This window comes from Phodopus roborovskii, unplaced genomic scaffold, assembly GCF_943737965.1.
Source record: "Phodopus roborovskii unplaced genomic scaffold, PHOROB, whole genome shotgun sequence".
Taxonomy (NCBI): domain Eukaryota; kingdom Metazoa; phylum Chordata; class Mammalia; order Rodentia; family Cricetidae; genus Phodopus; species Phodopus roborovskii.
The window spans coordinates 25,606,201-25,625,782 of NW_026126460.1; the positions used below are offsets into that span (position 1 = coordinate 25,606,201).

Sequence of the window (19,582 nt, forward strand, 5' to 3'; positions counted from 1 at the left end):
GTGCCAGGTAATGTACTCGACAAAAGGAGCCTCTAGAGAGAGGACCAAGTTTCTCAGTGTTTTTTTTTTTTTAAAGCAATATGTTGATTTGTGTCAAAGAAGTGAACTTCTTATTAATCTTCATTTTCTCATCATCAAGCAGAGGCAATTACTCTATTCCTTTTTTTTAACTCAAGACTTTTTAAGTCAGAATGACCTTTGATTCCTAAGGTTTTCAAAGAATTGAAGTTATTTCCTAAAATAACAAAACTCAAGGTCTTCTGAAAGAAAATTCATTTTTATTATTTATGTTTTCTTTTCTGTTTTGTTGAAGCATGGTTATCATATCCAAACTAGAGTTCAGCATTATAGCTAGTCTTGTCTTGGTTGGCTAAGGCTAGAATTTCTAGCATGCCAATGGTTTTTTGGGTTCTGTACTTAGGTTCTCATACTTATGTGGCAAACACCTTAATCACTGAGCCATCTTTCCAGTCCCTAAATTTATTGGTGCACTTGCTGCTTCGTGTCAAGTACTACCATAGTTGCTGTGCATCTTACAATGATAAAGGAAGAAAATGTTCTTGGCCTGTTGGAATGGGTGCCAGGAAGTTGAACAGAAAGCAAGTTTAAATTGTGAGGGTCCATACCTGTTTTACATGCATGGAGGCCTGACTTTGCTTCCCAGAACCATGAAGGCAAAAGCCAGCAAGCAAGGAAGTTAACAAGCAAATGTACAAACATGAAAATATTTTCAAGTAGTAACCTGTGCTCTAAGTGAAGAAAGGGTGTCATTACCGTAAATTTGGTGCAGGAGGAGAGTAGAACCTTAAAGATTCTTCCTTAAAGAGGTCACATTTACAACTAAATCTCAGGAACCAGGAGCTAGCTGCATAAAGAGCACAGGTCCTACAGAGGCAAAGCGTTTGCTAAGTGTAAGAACAGAATAAACATCAGGTGCTCTGTGCGGTGGTCCAGGGACAGCAGGAGGAGTCTAGAGCTTGGAGATCATCTGGAGCCAGGTGGCAGAGAGAGCAGTGAAGAGTGGGTTGGATGGAGGAAGATCTAGTAAAGACATGATACTGTCTGTTCCATGATGCTCAAAGCTTCCAGTGAATACTGAATGTCAATGGATCAGAGTATGTCTATGGAGAAAGCACAAAGACCCCCTATAAGGTCATCCTGGGGGCCTAGGCAAAAATGAAAATGGCATCTCATGCCATCAAAACGAAGAGGCAAAAAGTTCATGCTTGCAGTGTAAGAATGCCGTAGGGTGAAAGAACACTTTCTTTTGCGAGTATCAAATGCCAGAAACAGTTGCCGCTCCTTGGTATCCAACCACAGCAATTTCATCAGCCTTACTCTTTCTCTCCATATTAGGGCACACGTTGGTAAGGCTCAAGATGCTTGCTTTCCCTTGTCAGTCTCATTCCTTTGGGAAGTATTGTTCTATATTCATCCGCAGTGGGTGCTGAATAAATATTGATTAAACAAAGCAAGTAATGAATGAATCATGTCGGCAGGAAGCGTGGGTGCTCGGAACCATAGAAACAGAGATGTGAACTGGGTCCTCTCATCAGAAGAGCAGGCTCTGATTACTGATGTTTGGAAGGACAGGTGGGAGTGTTTAAGATCCTCCATACTCTACCCTTTGAGATTAGTCTGGTCATATTATTGCCACTTCTTCTTGGATGAGTGGAAACTATCTGGGCACACCACAGAGAGTTCCAGTGCTCCAGCAGAGTCAAGGAAATGATACATTTTCCAGGAGCATGGTATGTTTTTGATGGCGTGCAACACTCCTAAGTGACATAGGCTGTGAATGGGGCAGAGCATGGCAGGGGATTTAGAGAAGTTTATATACTCTACATAGAGCATGAAAGAACTGTCTAGAACAAATATTTGATCAGGGTAATTGTGTGTGTGTGTGTGTGTGTGTGTGTGAGAGAGAGAGAGAGAGAGAGAGAGAGAGAGAGAGTTTGTGTGCATGCACATGCATGTGCACCATCAGAGGGTAAGTTTTTTAGGGCTTGTGCCAGTTAGTTTTAACTGTCAATGTGACACAACCTAGGATCCTGTGGGAAAGTTCTTAATGGGAATGATTTACATCAAGGTGTCCTGGGAGATGTCTATTGGGGCATCGATGCCTATTTGCCTATTGACTGTCATTAATCCACATAGAAAGACTCAGTCCATTTCAGGCAGCACTGTTTCATGAGTGGGACCCTAAACTGTACAGGAGTGATGAGTATAATCACAAGTACCCATGCATCTATTCTCAGCTCCTGACTGTAGAGGTCATACTTAAGTTCCTGCCTTGAGGACCCCACAGAAAAGGACTAACCTGGAATTGTAGGACAAACAATCCATTCCTCTAGGTTGCCTTTGGTCAGGATATCTTACTACAAGAGCAGAAATGAAACTTGACCAGTGCCGTATGCCCAAACTCAAACTTCTGCAACCACTTAGATCTCTGTCTGCACCATGAAAACCAGTGGCAACCATCAAATGATCAGATGCAAGTGCTCAAATAAAAGTTGGCTTATGGATATCAGAACACACATTTCAGATACACACATTTCAGATTCTTTTTGCTTGCTACCAACTAGATTGTTTTTCCCTTCAACTATTTAAATCAACAATTCTTAGCTCATGGGACATATAAAAATAGGCAGTGCACTCACTACCCGTGGGATCTAGATTTTCAAGCCAAAATGCATAGGGCAAGAATGAGAAAAACGGGGCAGGAAAGAATGAGGAAACTATGTCAGACTTTGACTAAACATCCTGGCAATTTTATTCTGACACAGTGTTTAATACTCCACATCATCAATATAAATGAAAACTCAGCCACTTACAGGAAATGTCATTTTCTGATAATAAGATTAGAGGCCATTGTATATCTCTTGAGTGTACTAATTGGTTGTTTTTCTCCCTGCTGGCCTGTGGCATCTTCCAAGTCTCATTACATGTCCTCCACAAAGAGACTGAATGTGTTGTTAATATTAAACTCTAGTCATTAATTCTAAGAACATTTCAATGTCTCATTGTCTGTATTTAGGAAAAAGATAAGAAAGCTAAAGCTTTCTCATTCTTGGACAACCTTGTCTTGGACTATTCTCTGAGCAGCCTTACCCATCTAACTTGAAAGCTATTATAACTTTACCCCTGCTGTTCTATCAGTTCCAAATAGTCCTTCCATGGCTTTTAGTGTATTTGGTCCTCCTTGAGAAATCAGAGCTCAGCTCAGCTCAAATGTCACTTAGTCAAAAGGAGTACCCCAGTCTAATTCAGTTCTGCTGGGGGGGGGGGTTGGTTTCCATCACATTGCCCTATTTTTTTTTTTTTTTTTTTTTTTTTTTTGGTTTTTCGAGACAGGGTTTCTCTGTGTAGCTTTGCTTTGAAACCTATCCTGGCACTCCGTCTGTAGCCCAGGCTGGCCTCAAACTCACAAAGATCTGCCTGCCTCTGCCTCCCAAGTGCTGGGATGCTCTATTTTTTTAGCTTATAAAATAATCTTTATTTTCTTAATTAATTTGTAAATCAGTTTTCTTATCTTTTCCTCACATAGCAGTGAGATGTTCAGTGTCCTCAGAATCAAGACATTTCTTTTCAATGACTTCTGCCTTTTAATGCTTAAAACAATGCTTAATAGTCTGTATTCTGTATTTCATTCTTATTTAAATAAGGGGAATGGTTAGGGGGTTAGGGGTGTGTGATGATATAGCATGGTTAAACTGTGCTAGTATTTCCTTCAGGGGTATGGAAAGTGGCTGTGGGGATAAAGTAGGCTGGGGTAGGAGATTAGGAAACTTCTTGTGGGAGTGTATTTACTCCTTCCTCTGCATTCTGGAACTCAAACTCTGGTCCTTAGGCTTGGCAGCAAATCCCTTTACTCCCTGAGCCATCTAGTTGGCCCTACAACTTCATTATGGAGGCAATAAGGAACAAGCACATAATAGAACAGTCTTGTGAACTGACTAGAATGATCACATTGGGAGAATAGAGCAATGTGCTATTGTAGGCTCTGTTTACACTGCTGAGGATGGGAGGGTGGGCAAAAGTCAAAAAAAAAAATAAGTCAGGGACAATGTTTAAATGAGGTTGAAAAGACGACACAAATCAAAAATGGAGGCCAATTCAGAGCAAATGTGAAGTCCAGCTGTGCCTGCACTCTCTTTCTGAGGTGGGGAGGGACTCAGCGTGGTGCTCTGCATATCTCTGTATAATAGGGCTGGAAGAAATGATGTTCCGGGGTTCATGGATTTTGGTGCTGTCTGGTAGAAAGCCTTTTGGGGTTTATTCCCAGGCTCAAGAATCAAAATAAGGATGTGGAATTTAAAAAAAAAGAAGAAGAAGGTAGTTCAACTTCAAGTTGCAGTTCAAGCCCCAGTGCCTGGTCCAACCACAGAAATGAGATCTACAGAGATAAATCTCTCTTAAAATGTGCCAGCTGTACATGGGAGCCATTTAAAAACACTGAAAAACAGGATGAAAGGATTACTTCTCTTTTATTCACACCTGTCTCCTTTCTTCCACTGTTATCCACAATGGATAAACAGAGAAGTATTAACTCTGGTTCCTCTATAATTGTTTGCATTTTACCAGACACAGGACTTCATGCATTTCATGCAAGCCTTCTACCAACTTAGCTACATCCACAGACCTATCAATTTACATGTCACCTCAGTAGGCAGGCATCTCTACTGATCTGCCCTTGGGGTTCTGTCAGGATACACCCTCACCTGCAGCCACTCAGAGTATCACCTGTGCACATTCACTACTTTCCCTTTTAGAAGGGCCCGGCTGCCTCCCATCTTTCTCTCTCTACTTTGCCTGTCTCTCTGTCTCTCCTCTCTCTCTTAGTACCTCTCTTCTTATCTGCTGCTCCTCTCCCCAGAGGTTGGTCTCCCCTCTTTCCTCCCCCTTTTCCCATTCATTTTCCCCCAACAACACCCCCTGCACCCAAACTCTGTCATATGTCACAACTTCTTTTGCCTAAATTCATGAAGGAAATAAAAAACAAATGAAAACCTTTCAAAGCCAGAAGCCAGCTAGATCTGTCCCCAAAGGTAAGAAAGGATACTGAAGCTGTGTCGGTAAAATGTGGAAACCAAGACTCATTCTCCCTGAGAGAGAAATCCAGGGGCACAGACTGCTCTGCAGGGGTACCCTCCAGCTGCCTTCTCATCTGAAAGGTTGAAATCTGGGATGTCTGAGGCTGCCTTGGCTTTATGAGAAAAATGGAAAAGGTTACCAACTGCCTAGGGCAGCCTCTGTTTGCAGAGCTGTTCACTAACAGTGTCAATGCTCCAGATGACTGCAGGTAACAGAATCTAGTACTTGGGGCATACTAGTGTTCATCATCGACAATATCATCCTTCTTAACTTCAATATTAACTTCTTTTCCTTCTCTCTTGGTCTATCTCACTGACCTGGAGCTGATGCTAGGCTGCTCATCCAGCTGCTAGAATCTTCTGTTTCTACCTTCCCAGCACTGGCATTAGAGAGGTGTGCCACTGTACCAGACTTTTTAAAGTAGGTTCCAGGGGAATGGATTCTGGAGCTTATGCTTATGTGTCGAGTTCTTTCCTAACTGGGTGGGCTATCTCCCTCCTTTTCAGTCATTATCTCCACTAACTTCAAGAACATGTTAAGTGTACACTGTCCTAAAGGGAACATGTATCACATCATAGACCACTCCGCAAAGATGTTCTTGCTTTGACCCCAAGATCTGAATAAAGGCCAACAAAGATTCAGGGTAGGTTTAATGCAGTTGGGGTGTAATATATGAGAGAATAATGAATGAATGAATTAGCATTAAAATAATCTCCTCTTTTATACCACTAGAGTTTTACATTATCTCCTGGTTAATTTCTATTTCTCAGAAGCTTCTAGTTAGAAATAGTCTGAGGGAAGAAGTACTCCAAGTCAAAGGAAGGCCATGGTAGGAGCCTTGGATATTGGCAGAAATGGGAGCTCCGAGTGGACTGGGGCAGCACCGTGTACTGCTCTGGGTCCGTGCATCCACTGTTGAGTCTCACTTCCATTCCTCTGAGCTGGGGAAGCTGTGGGCTGGAAATGGCCTTCTGCTGCTATAATGGGAAGAGGGTGGTCACAGGAAGAAGGTGTTGTGGAAAATTAAAGATGTGTTACATTTGTTTATGCTGTAGAACGTTTGTTTTACTGATGCAAAGATGGTGCTGCATTCTTTTATGTTTTATTTGTCTAACTCTGTGATGCTGTGTTACTTTGCCTGTCTAGAACACCTGATTGGTCTAATAAAGAGCTGGAAGGTCAATTGCTAGGCAGGAGATAATAAACAGGTGGGGTAGCAGACAGGGAGAATAAATAGAAGGAGAAATCTAGGCTCAAGACAAAGAGGAGCGAGGCACGAGAAAAGAAGGAGAGGAGGACACCAGGGTCAGCCACACAGCTACACAGCCAGCCACAGAGCAGGAAGGAAAGAAAGAATAGAGAATAGAGAAAGGAGACACAACACAGAAGAAGAGAAACAGGATAATTAAAGTCAGAAAAGCTGGCTAGAAACAAGCCAGGCTAAGGCTGGGCATCCACGATTAGGAACAAATCTCCATGTGTGTATTTGGGGCTGGGTGGCAGGCCCCCAAAGAGTAAAAGACAAACAACTACAAGCTGTCTTCACTTTCTGAATCTATGTGGAAAGACGCATGCTAATTTTACAGGACTCGGGGAGACTTACTGAGAAGTCATCACTGGGGAAAAACAGAAGATCTTGAAGGGGATCATTCCGGTAGGTCTTTTCAAGTTCTTCGATGACAGTTTCATAATCCAAAGGCTCCAAAAGTCTGGGTTTTTCCTGCTGTGGGAGAAGCAAAACAAAACGAAGCCAAGTTAACTGTTAAGCATATCATCTTGCTTCATCTCTGTGGCAGCTTCAGTTTCTTTTTTTTTTTTTAAGCTGTTGCTAAGGCGTTGACATCACACAGTCCAGACAGTTGGGTCTCACACAGCCCCCAGGAATTTGGAATGGAGACACATAACCACCTAGTGATTATTTCCCCAGCTGAAATAAAGTGGGGGGGGACCCTAAAATACCCGACAGCTCCCTGAGTAATTCAAGCTGCTTGGACTGATGGGAGTGCAATAGATGTTCATGTAGACTTGGTCTTTTCTACATTAGCAAGGGCTGCTTACTCAGGATAGTGTTACAACAATGGTCCTCACTGCCTCTGCTGAGTCACATTCTTTTTGAGTTCTACCCTGGTCAGTTTGCAAACTCAGCTGGGAAGCAAGCGATTGCAGGCTGTCTTCATTGTCAATGAAGCAAGGATCTCCTGTCAGGATTAACTGCTTGGCTCTGAGCTTCTTCGCCTCTGCAGAGAGAAGCTGTGTGGATCTCTACTAGAATAGAGAACTGTACTATGAGGTATACGCTGTGCTGAAGATGGGTGAGGCTGATAAAAAGTGCAGACAGTCACACGGTATTAAAATTCTGGACCCAAGAGAAGATGCATACTCTCTGAGAAGTCTCCCCATAGTGGAAAAATAAAAAGGCTAGAGTGTGTCATTACGGAGTTGATGTGTTTGTTCCACACCATACATGGATCACCAAATGAGAAAAATGGGGCTCTTCTCTGAAGAAAAAAACAAAAACAAAAACAAAAACCAGTATTACAAAACAGAAACCCCAAGACATAGTGTAAGGAGTCCCCTACTGCTTTGATGAAGTGTTCATGCAAATGAACTGAAAAAGACTCCCCTACACTTAGGAGCATCTGGGGGTTGGGCTCCTAGACATGTGAAGGATCACCATGAAACCCAGATGCTAAAGTTATCCTGTAACTAATAATGCCTCTGTCAGCCATCCTATCCACTTCCTAACTTCCCACTAGATGCCCACCTCGGTAAAGCATGGTCCCCTGAATTTTCATCTACATTTTAAAAACTGCTAATGGGGCTTCTTAAAATAGCAATCCATATCGGTTTTGATGATTTTGCAGATATTACAAACAGCAAAATGTGACTGTCATGGTCCAATAGTAAAGATATCCATCCATTTTCTGGATTAAGAGACAAACAAACAATCACAACCATCTTTAAATGGTTAAACAAACTGGCAGGGTGAGTGTTCCTTCTGAAAGTGCTGTCAACAAACGGGCTGCTCCTCAGGATGTTTGAAGAGAAGGGGTTGCCTTGCCTGACTCGGTCTATTTTGTGCCAGTGGTGTAAAGCACTGCACACTTGGGATAGAGCTTGCAGAGGATCTGTGGGAGTTCAGAGATTCTTCCTAGGTCTGCTGCATTGCGATGCTTTTTCCATTTACACTTACTTGTGGTTCAAAAATTCCTTTTTGTTCGGGCAAAAGCTAATTCCAGTGAACATAGACTGAGAAGGATTCTGTGTGCAATGTATGCATATGTGTGTATGCTTGTGTGAGGATGAGCACGGCTGTGCACATGCAATGAATGAGACTGATGTCAGTATCTCCCTAAATCACCACCCACCTTAGATTTCAAGACAGACTTGTTCAGTGAGCCTAAAGGTCACTCTCTTGGCTATGCTGGATGGCCAGAGAGCTCGCAGGATCTTCCTGCTTCTGTCTCCTCATTGCTAAGGTTGAAGACATGTGGTGTAGGTGCTGGGAATCCAACTCAGGTCCTCAGGCTTCAGCAACAAGCACTTTGCCCACTAACCCATCTCCTATAGTCCATCTTTATGGCCTGGAATGTCTATTAGCAAGGCAGCCCTAGGTCTCAGTTTTCCTATATTATCCCTGGCCTTGCCACAGCCCTGAACTTCTGTGAAAAACTACCTTTTTGGACCTTCAAAACATAAAACAATTATTCTGTTTTCTCTCTGTCTCTGTTTCTCTCTCTCTCTCTCTCTCTCTCTCTCTCTCTCTCTCTCTCTCTCTCTGTCTTTCTCTCTCCTCTCTCTCTTCCCAGCTTCACATTAATATGTAAGTATGAAACATATACAATGAAAATAAAACTGTATGATGAAACCCACCAGGAAGTTCTAATCTTTGCTGTAGACTGGGTGGGACACACACACACACACACACACAAACACACACATCTTCCTTCACAAGTTTCATCTTCTAGGTATGCAGTGCTGGCCAGTGCTCACTGCAATGGCCTCTGAAGTGGTTGTTAACACCGTCATTTTCCATTCTCACCCCAGTGTGAACAGGAGTGCACAAGTGTGAGTGCATTGCAACCCAGGGGCTTAAAGAGAAACGACATGTCAGGAGTGGGCGTCTACAGTCTTGCTCCATTTTTTAAATGTTGTCTCATTAATCACAAACTTAAAAGTTAACTAAGAAAATGGGACTAAGGGGTTGGTTTACTAAACAAACTGCTTGCCTTGCAAGCACTAGGTCCTGGGTTTGATTCCCCAGAACCCATGTTAAAAGTGTTGGGCATAATGGTGTTTGCCTACTTGTCATCTCAACTCCAGGATGGCAGGGACAGGAGGATCCTTGGTGCTGACTGGCCAGGTCTATCCTAGTTGCTCAGTCTTGGTGAAAGTACTTTTTGTCAAAGAAGATGCTTAGCATGTCTGAGAATCACAGCTGAGTTTGTCCTTTGTCCTTCATTTGCACAGGCACAGGTTTGTATACCCCTGCACACGGGCACATGCATACATGTTCATATATGCCTAGACATATTCATATGCATGTTCCTATACACCTGTACACATGTTCCTATATACCCCCACACACAGTTGTACCCTCTACAGCCATGCATAAAGAAGAAATGGGAGGGAAAAAGATCTCTCAAAGAAGACTTTTCACTGAAAGGCAAACTGCAGCTAAAGTTAGTTGTATTCAAGTTACTACAACAGTCAGGCACATCAGAGTTCCAGGGTCCAGGGTAATTGATACAACAAATTAGAAACCAAACCACAAACTCTTCTTGATATAAAAGGTATGGACTACAAACACTTGGAAAGACACATTTTTTATGTATCTGGCTCAACCTATGACACATCTAGGAACTCATGAATGATATCCCCAGGCCTTTCCTATTTTAGGTATTGCATTGGAATTATTTTGACATAAGGAAATCTCAAATCTAGAATATCTGCTCATTAAGCTTTGACAGGAGTATATATCAGTAAACTTTTGTCTTTCTGGGGATTTTGTTTATGAGTATCACTCAAGATACTCTACTTTTTTTTTGTATTTTTTTTTCTTGCACATGAATTTAGCAAGTAAGTTACAGTGAGGTGGCAAGAGATGTAGCTTAGTTGTCCAAGTACTTGCTAAGCATGTGTGAGGCCATGAATTCCACACTTGGCCCTGCATAAGCTGGATGTAGTGATACACACCTATAAACCTAGCACTCGGGAGATAGAAGTAGAAGGAAGAGGAATTCAAAGTCATCCCAAGGTAGGTTGGTGAGTTCAAAGCCAGTCTAGGATACAGAAGACTCTGTTATAAACAGACAACCCAAAATGACACTAATAGATTCCACAGCCCTTAGAGGCTAAGATTTTACAAAGCCTGCATGGAGACTTTCTGTGTCTGTGGTGGTAGACAGGCAGCAGTTGTCTCTAAAGCAAGGAATCTGTTTGCTCAGCATCTTGTACAAAGAGAAAGGCACACTTAGGTATGGTGGCATCAGTTCTTTTCCCACTCTTGTTCTCTGCAGAGACTCTGAGTGGAGCTGGGAAATGAGCAGCACGGATTTATGGGATTAACAAGGATAGAGCTGTCCCTTCTGAATTTAATGGGCCTGTTTCTTTTGGAAATAAACCAAGTGGGATAAGGTATATGCCAAGATTACCCTGAATTGGATTGCATTTTTTTAATAGTTCTTTTCACTCTTCCTCTTTCTCTCAAACGAGCAATGAATTTCATTAACTATTCTAAAGTCACCATGCCTGGGAAAGGCACCCACCAGCACCTGTTATTATGGAGCAGGGGGATGTTGCACCACAGTGGGAAGAGCTTCATTCTTCTTTTGTACTATTAAGAGATTTGTTTGATAAGGTTCCCCAAATCCACAGCTCTCTTCCAGAACAACTTCACAACAGAAGAATGGGCTCCTGGCACAAACCCCAAAAGCTTCCTTTTTCTGTAGTTAGTCACAAAGTCTAATGGCATGCTAACACAGTGTCTAAGCCCCAGAGTGGGGAAGCTGCCATCTTGGTATCAGTCCAGCCTGTCAAGGCTGTTCAATTGGCATGAAACAAGTAAGTAGACTGACCATGTCCTAACTGGAGCTATTAATTTATAGTAAAGGATAGTATCACAAAACAAACAAACAAACCAAAAACTGGACTTTTTTCATTAAAGCAATTAATACTGTGAAAGTAAGCATTTGAAATATATCACTCTTAAAGATCACACGACTGAATTGCCAGCCTTTCTCCAGAAGTACAGTCCAATTAGAAATTAATCTAGACCAGTTAGCATTGATTTTAAGCAAAGTTCAAAGTCTGTGGGAAGATATGGTTGTAGGCTTTCTATGAAAAAACAGTGAGACCGCCTGGCTCACCCTTATGGGCTGTGAGACTATGGGCATGGTGATTAAATCCTCATGGCTTAGTTTATATATGTGTACAATGACTTGGTAGGGGCCACCTTGGGAGATGAAATCATGTTGTACTTCTTAGAATAATACTCATCTTTAAGACTGTATTTCTGAGTGTTAAGTAGAAAAAGACTGACTTATAATTTTTACTACTTGTAGAGGGAAAGCACCCGTCATTAAGTATATATGCCTTCATCCAGAATAAGCACACATAAACTCCAAAATATATGTGAGGATGTCTTTGCAACATTATCTTCCTTACAGGGTGGAGATATGTATTCAACTTCATTGAAGAATGACAAGAAAGGTAGGTAGTATGTTGGTGGCCATGCCTAACCAGGGAAGACATTAAAGTATAGCCCTTCAAAAGAAATAATTTTTCAAGAATCATGGGTAATGGAGAAAGGTAAAAATGTGTAAGGAGCTTTAGAAAGGACAGCAAGACTAGGAGAGTGTCTGGAGTGAATCAGTGGAGAACTGTGTGAACATGCCATGGATTTAATAGATTCCTCAATGCTTCATCATAGTTAGCATACAATTGGTATTTTTGTTGTGCAAATTTGGAGTAAGGTAAGGTCCATGATCAAGTGTTGCTAAACAAGGAAGGGCAAAGAAAGATGCTGTCTCAGAATGTGAACATTTCAGATGTTCCTTGATGACCTTTCTAGATCTACACACATGATTAGAACTGGAATCTATACTATCTAGACTTCTAAAACATAGGCTGCCAGGGCTTGGCCTGATTCAGATATTATGACAGATGAGGCCTATGAAACAATGCACACATGTTAAAGCTGTTTTCCCCCTTCAAATTTATAATAAAACAAAACTGCTTATTTATTATTGTTTATAAGAATGACAATAAATATTACACAATAGAGTAACTTTGCAAGACTTTAAAACTAGAAAGAAACCAATATCTATATAGATTCAACTATCATTAGCTTACTGCACTCGGGTGGTACTGTAATATTTAGGATGTTGTTTTTTTTATGGTATTGGATGAACATGTGTTGCTTTCATAATGCTAAAAGGTTGACCTTGAGTTTTCAAAAGAATCAAGCCTTCATTAAACACTGGGGAGTTATTTGATTTTAAAATTGTTTACCCTTTGAAAATCCACCAGAGAGGAAGCCCAGAAATATCACAGTGGGGCTTCACATAGAAATTCAACCACTAACAGAGTCAAGTAATTACAACAAAAGATACACAAAACACTGGGGAAAGACCAGAGAAAATAATTACAGATTGGGCATGTGGTTCTAGAAACTCATGCCAGCAAAACAGAGAGGCACAATTAGCGATTTAATAAGTGAACTATTTTTAGCTTTGTAGGGAGCCACAAACATCTGGTGAGTTACTTAAACACTATCCTGAAAGGGTACTTGAGCAAAGGATTCCAGTGGGAAGTTTAGAATTTTGGCTGAAGTTAATCAAGGTGGATAAAAGTGAAGATCAAGGAGACACGTGTCTGCATGGTAGATGAGCCACTAGATACCAGCAAAATATAGACTTGTTTTATTTGAAAATTATCTTACCCAGAAACTTATACCCAAATCAAATCCCAACCAAACAGTTATACCAAGAACACTGAATTCTTCATTTATCAAGAACTGTATTATATATTTTATATTTATTATCTAAATTTCCATTAAAATATACTGAAAATGAATGATTCTATTTAAAGTAAGAGAAGTAATAAAGTCAAATCAAAAGGGGACAGCTGTCCCTGTGTGTCTCTTTAAATCAAGCAAGGCCAATTTGTGACCTTTATGAAAAGCAAGGTGAACCTCCTAAGTGTGCCTATTAGCAATTCAGCATGGCTTTCAGAGTCTGCCTTTTGTTTTCTCTGAGAAACAGCATAGGGATTTTTTTTGCTTTTATACTTTCAGATCATAAGACAATGATCAAATTTAGAATTGGCTTTATATTAAACTCAGTAGTTTCATAGGTACAAATTTCCAGAGAAAAATCAATGTTGTAAAAATTACACTTCGACTCTCATTTTGTAGCTCTGACTTCCATAAACAGCAGTGAGTCTGTCCACTGTAGGGAGCTGTTTGGGAAAGGATGACAGAACCAGAAAGTGGGACAGTGTCTACAGTCAAACCTTTGTATTTGGAGGCCACACATGCAAACCCGGGTTGTAAAGTGTAATCAGGGGAAGTGAGCCTTTGGAACTTTTTACATTACTCTAGTTCTGTCGTTGTACCATTGTACAGTAGCTATTCTTGATTCTCATTAAGCCCTGGTCTTTTCAAAGAAATCCTATGAAAAGTTTTTCCCTATGCTTGAGAAGTTTCATGATCTTTTTGTGTCATACTGTGTGTTCTGTGATGCTACTTGGGACTTACCAGTCTTCTTTGATCCCTCCCCCAACACACACACACACACACACACACACACCAGTTCTACGTATCTGGATCTTTACTCTCATATCCTGTCATAACATTAACATCATATATAAATGCCCTTTTGAGGTTACATAAGTAATATATGACTAATATAACTATTGACATAGGAAAGCAAGCAAAACCAAAAATTTACTTTAGGACTAGTAGAACAGGCTCTATTAACTGCCAAGAGAATCCAGGATTCAAAGCAAACTGCTCTCAGTGACTAGGCTAGTTAGTGGAATCCCAAAATAATCCCAATCATAACCATTCTTATTTTGAGTTCATTAGAGCACTTTACAAACACCATGATGGTCAAATAACTTTAGTGTTTGGCTAGAGAGATGGTTCGGTGGTTAAGATCACTGGCTGCTCTTCCAGAGGGCCCAAGTTCAATTTACAATACCTACACTGTAGCTAACAATGGTCTGTAACTCCAGTCCCAAGGGATCTGATACATTATTCTGGTCTATATAGGCACTGCACATATGGGGTACACAGATATACATGTAGGTAAAACACCAATACACATAAAACAAAAACAAAAGTATAAAAAAAAAAAATGAACTTCAGTAGTATCAAGATAACTAACTAGCCCCGTATGGTGGCACACACTTATAATTCCAGCACTTGTAAGGCTGATGGATTTCTGTGAGTTTTAGGCCAGTTTGATCTATACAGTGCATTCTGAGACAGCCAAGGATATAAAATGAGGCTTTGGGGAGAGAGGGGGGAGGGAGGGAGGGAAGGAGGGGAAGAAGGAGGGAGAGAAAGAGAAAGAGAGAGAGAGAGAGCTATGCAAATTTCTTAGAAGAAGTAAAATGTTTAAATGAACAAGCATTCTTTAGATGCTAACAGAACCCAGGGTTCTTTGGCCTGAATGTGATTGGAATGGAACCAGCTTCTACACTATTTGTGTTGAAAACAAATGGGAAGATTGCAGAGTGCCCTCACAGCTGCATCTATGGCCACAGCTGTCACCCTGTGGTCATGTGACAGATTTAATTCAGTCTTTAATTAGGGGCAGTTCCATTAGACAATCTCAGACACCCAAGCGTCAGCAAACAAGGCCATTTTTTTTTTTTTTCTCAGCAGAAAGGAAATGATTAAGTAAGGCACAAGGCATCTTAGGCTGACCCTTTAACTGTCTTTTTGTCCTGAACCACAGAGTTTCATGAGAATGGAAAAACACCAGCTAAATCAAAGTTAAGAACTCTACAGCTGGGCAAATTCAGACTAAGCAAGTTTCGAAATGGTTCCCTTGGCAACAAGATAGACAAATCATAGAAGAAATCGAGCAGGAGTTGCTCTTTAAGTATTAGTCCATTTCAGAAATGTGAATGGCTATTAACCTGAAAAAGTATGTAAAACTTCAGCAACTAGATGAGATTAATATGATTATTTTTTCATAGTAGAATTTTATTAGAAATCAAAGACAAACCAGTCTTAAAGAATTTATTATATAATGAACATTGTTAAATTTAATTCACTTTTGTAGTCTTGCTTTCTTTTTAGGGAACTCTAACCCTGTCTATTTCTTTGGAATGTGTCAAAATGTCTGCATAGCAAATGAAAACTTAAATTAGTGACAGTAAATGTTTCTCCATACAATGGAGATGCTTGTAAAGATATAGAAAATATCCAATAAGATCTAAATCAAATTAAATTACATGTCTCATTTAGTTTTCTAGAGACACTTGAAAGATAATACATATCATTAAAAATACATCACAACCCAATTACAAGCATGCCTGACACCAGGGAAATTAATGCCTCAGAACAAGCTGCAGGGGACTTTAAATTAATTTACAGAAGGTCTGTGATAAAAGCCATTGCCAACTTCTGCTCTGACACCATATTAATACTTCGACAGTCACACAAACTTTCACTCCCAGGTCAAGTTGTTGTGTTGTATGTGTGACAGGTACGGACTTATACATAAGCACAAATCAAAAGTGGGCAATTCTTCCAACTAGATTTTATATTTTCAGTAAATCTTCTCCAAATGATACTCTTTGTAGTCTCTTCCTTAAGGACTAGCTGTGATGAGTCTGATCATTAAATCATCTCTGATGTTTAAAATCATGTTCTGATGGTCAAAGGGTTGTCTGCTTCTCTGATGGTCAAAGGGGATGTAGCCCAAGGAAAGCCCATGCAACCTTTCCCTCTGGAATCCCCAATCGTCACTGAAGGGATGACAGGGTTGAGGAAAAGTCTGGAAGCTCTTGGGCTGAGCTTTACAAAAACTGTCCATTGGGTCCAACTACCATGACAACAGGGTTTCCCACTGCCTCAGTAGCTCTGGTTTCCTTCCTGGCTCTGTCCCAAGCCTACCTACATCCTGCCTTCATCTCCCTTCTCTGCACTTTCTGTTTATGTGAGCAGATTTCTAATTCTTGCAGTTACAGAAATCTACTCTGTAATATGAGGAACAGTACCCACCACAAGGGCCTATCAAGTTTTCTCCAGATTTGAATGCTTATGTACAACCTCTTGCAGCCAATGACTTCTGCCTTTGAAATTCAGGACTTCAACAATTATGTATTACTGATAGAGCCCAATATCATTTCATCTTGTGAAAAAAATACACTAGTTATTAATGTGCCTCGCGCGAGAGAGGTTCCAATAACCTTTTGGCTTTCCAAGGTCATACATGAAGGGCAGCTCTAATCTCTAATTTTCTATCAGGACAAATGCATCCAACCATCATTTTCCTATGATGCCAGAAGATGAAGACTATGAAGTAAGTAAAAGAGTATACCACATTTGCTTTCAGTGCTGACAGTCACAGGCTATAATTTTGCTCTCCACAGGAGGCGTCTGTTTGCACGGACAGATCTCCTTGGTTTGTAATATCCCCTGGATGCCATGCCCTGGCTCAGATCATTTCCTTCATTCTATTATTTTCATCTCAGGAGTCACATTTGGGGTGACTTTTATATTAAGACTATTTCATATATGTTTGCTTACAAGAAAAATCCAACTACATCAGAGTATTTAATAATAGTAACAATAGCTACTGTCCTTTAGTTTATCATAATGGCAATAATAATTACTTTCTTATAGGTGCTTTTATAGTCAATGACAAGGACTATGATACATTTTAACACCCTCTCTCATTGAGTACCTATATAAATTCTAGAAGAGATTATCATAGTTGATTATTATTTTCCTTGGGTTTTAAAAACTTGTGCAACCTAACCAGTAAGTTGATGGGAGAGTTTATTTTTAAGTTCAGTTAAACTTGAAGACAGTGGTCCACTATGTCAGCAGTTTGTACTTGGAAGGGCCAAAAAATTAACGCACCAATAAAAGCAAACAAACAAAACAAAACACAAACCAGAATTTATTTTCAACAAACCAACAAAAGCAAGCAAACAAACAAAAGCACAAACCAGGATTTATTATCCTGTTTGGAATATTCTAGAATAAAGATGTAGTTTTAGGTACTATTTCCTGCCAATTTTGTGATTTTTCTTTCCCCTTTCTACCTTCCTTCCTTCCTTCCTCCCTCCCTCCCTCCTTTTCTTTTCTCCCTGCTTTTCTTTCTCTCTCCCTCCCTCTCTCCTTCCCTCCCTCTCTCCTTCCCTCCCTCCCTTCTTTTCTTTCATTGTGCAGAGCATTAGAAGTCTATATAATGGTATGAGATCATTGGGTTCCTTTGAAAAGAAATTGGCAGAGATGGAAGACAAACACTTATTTATGGGAGGGCAAAGAAAATGAGAAAATGAAAAGGTACATATGTTTGTATGAGGGTGCATGTGTGTATGTGTACATTTGGATGTGAGTGATCAGTGTCGGGTGTCTTCTTCAATGGCTCTCCATCTCACTCCTTTTGAGACAAGATCTCTCAATGAACCCTGAGCTTACCTGTTTAGCTAGGCTGGCTACTCAATGAGCTTCAGTCTCTCCTGCCACCCTGACTTGGGTCCTCATGATTACACAGCAAGCATTTTACTCACTGAGGCAAGTCCCCAGTCCTCAAAGGGATCCTTTAAAATATTCCATATCAGGAATGATTTTGTATCATGACTTTACTTCTTAAGCACTATAAACCTTCTCCTTTAACAAATAGCCCATCTTACACTCTGATAGAAGGTGGTTCTTTTCTGCATTAATTCTTCTCTTTCCCATAACAGTTTGCCTTGAGGAAAGGGAGGTCGGTCAGTCTTTGTTACATTACAGACTCCAATCCCAAGTTCAATCTGGAGGCAGCCATTCTCCAGCTCCCTGGCCCCTGAGCTACCTGCTCTCTTTCTGTGGTCCACTCACATTCCCCTGATCAGCCTTCACACACAGTCTGAGGCTGGATCAAGTTTCGAAGCACACTTCTCCTTTTGTGTGTGGTCTGACTGGGCTCAGAAATCCCTGGTAACTCCGGCTTCTTTATTTTCTTCCAAAGTACCTTTCTGTGAATTTCATCCTTGTAAACCAGTTTTACTTCATTCCTGCCACAGCCTCCCTTCTTACTCTCCAGGCATCACCTTGTCCAATGGTAGGGTGATTGCATAATATGTTCAAGGCCCCTGGGTTTGCTCCCCAGTGTAACGAGGAAATGGAAAAAAAGAAAAAGCATTAGCACATCACTCCTGGTCCTTACTATGTGCTTCCCTTTTGCTAACTAGCTCCTTATAAGGTGGGGTGGCATAAATGGATATCCCACTCCAAAAGTGCATATACAACAAGCAGTAACAGCCAAGGAGGATATGTGACCAGGATGTGAGATGAGTTACATTAGCCTACAAAAGTTATCCTGGATAAGTACTTTCAAACAGAACAGTGCAATGCACTGTGATGCATGTAGGGACCCATTAGAAATCATTCCAATTAGTGTCTCTGCCTACAGTTTTCATTTCCTAAAGTGCTCACAGGCCACATTCCTAAGGAGAAGACAAACTGTCATGTGTATCCAAGCTTTTCCAAATACCCAGAAATGCTGCAGATTAATAATCCACAAGCCAGTGACAACTTTAAAAGAATGAATCACATTTATTTTTAAAACTTCTGCATTTGCTTCTGACTGTGCAGTTGACAGACATAATTACTCAACTTAATCATGGATTTGATCTTTCTAAATGAGGCCATGAAACTGATGAAGGAAATGATTTTTTCATTAAGATTTCCTATGCACTAGAGATCATGCTAAATAATCCTGATAAAAATAAAAGTAAACATATAAATGCAGCTTAAAAACAAAACAAATCATCAAGTGGAGAACAGCACATACAACTCTAATATTGTGGTGACCTCACAAATCAGTCTCATTTCTAAACATTTCTCACAACACAGCACTGTCTAACTTGCTTGCTGCCTCTGGAAATATGGGCCCAAATATATGAAGGTATTTCTTAGTCAATGCATTTGAACATTTGAAAGCTTGGCAAACAAGCTAAGCTTCCAAACAATTTAAGATTTCATGCAAAGGAGTAATGTAATGATGGTTTTATTTTCTTGAGGTGCTGGAGAGCTTTACCCAGTGCCTTGCATGTTAGGCACTCCCTCTACCATTCAGCTATATCTCCAGTCCTCAGAATAACAATATATAGCTTTACATATTATATATAATAATAACATACAGCTTTAAATAGAATTTGAATGATGCAGAATGCACAAAGACTATCAGTCTGGGTTAACAGAGTATAAAATTTGAAAGGCATATTGTCAGAAAGTTCCGATTCTGAGTAAGTATTC

At 40.4% G+C, this 19,582-nt stretch overlaps 1 protein-coding gene across 10 annotated transcripts in view; it reads right to left on the reverse strand.

Annotated features, from left to right (window-relative positions):
• Dock10 (dedicator of cytokinesis 10) overlaps positions 1–19,582 on the reverse strand; it is a 230,297-nt gene that overhangs the window by 129,162 nt on the left and 81,553 nt on the right. For 9 of the 10 annotated variants that reach the window (XM_051190560.1, XM_051190559.1, XM_051190557.1 and 6 more), the window contains exon 2: positions 6,698–6,817. In XM_051190560.1, the coding sequence (XP_051046517.1) occupies positions 6,698–6,817 (120 nt within the window). The remainder of the gene's footprint in view (positions 1–6,697; positions 6,818–19,582) is intronic. The other variant, XM_051190556.1, reaches the window with a different exon arrangement.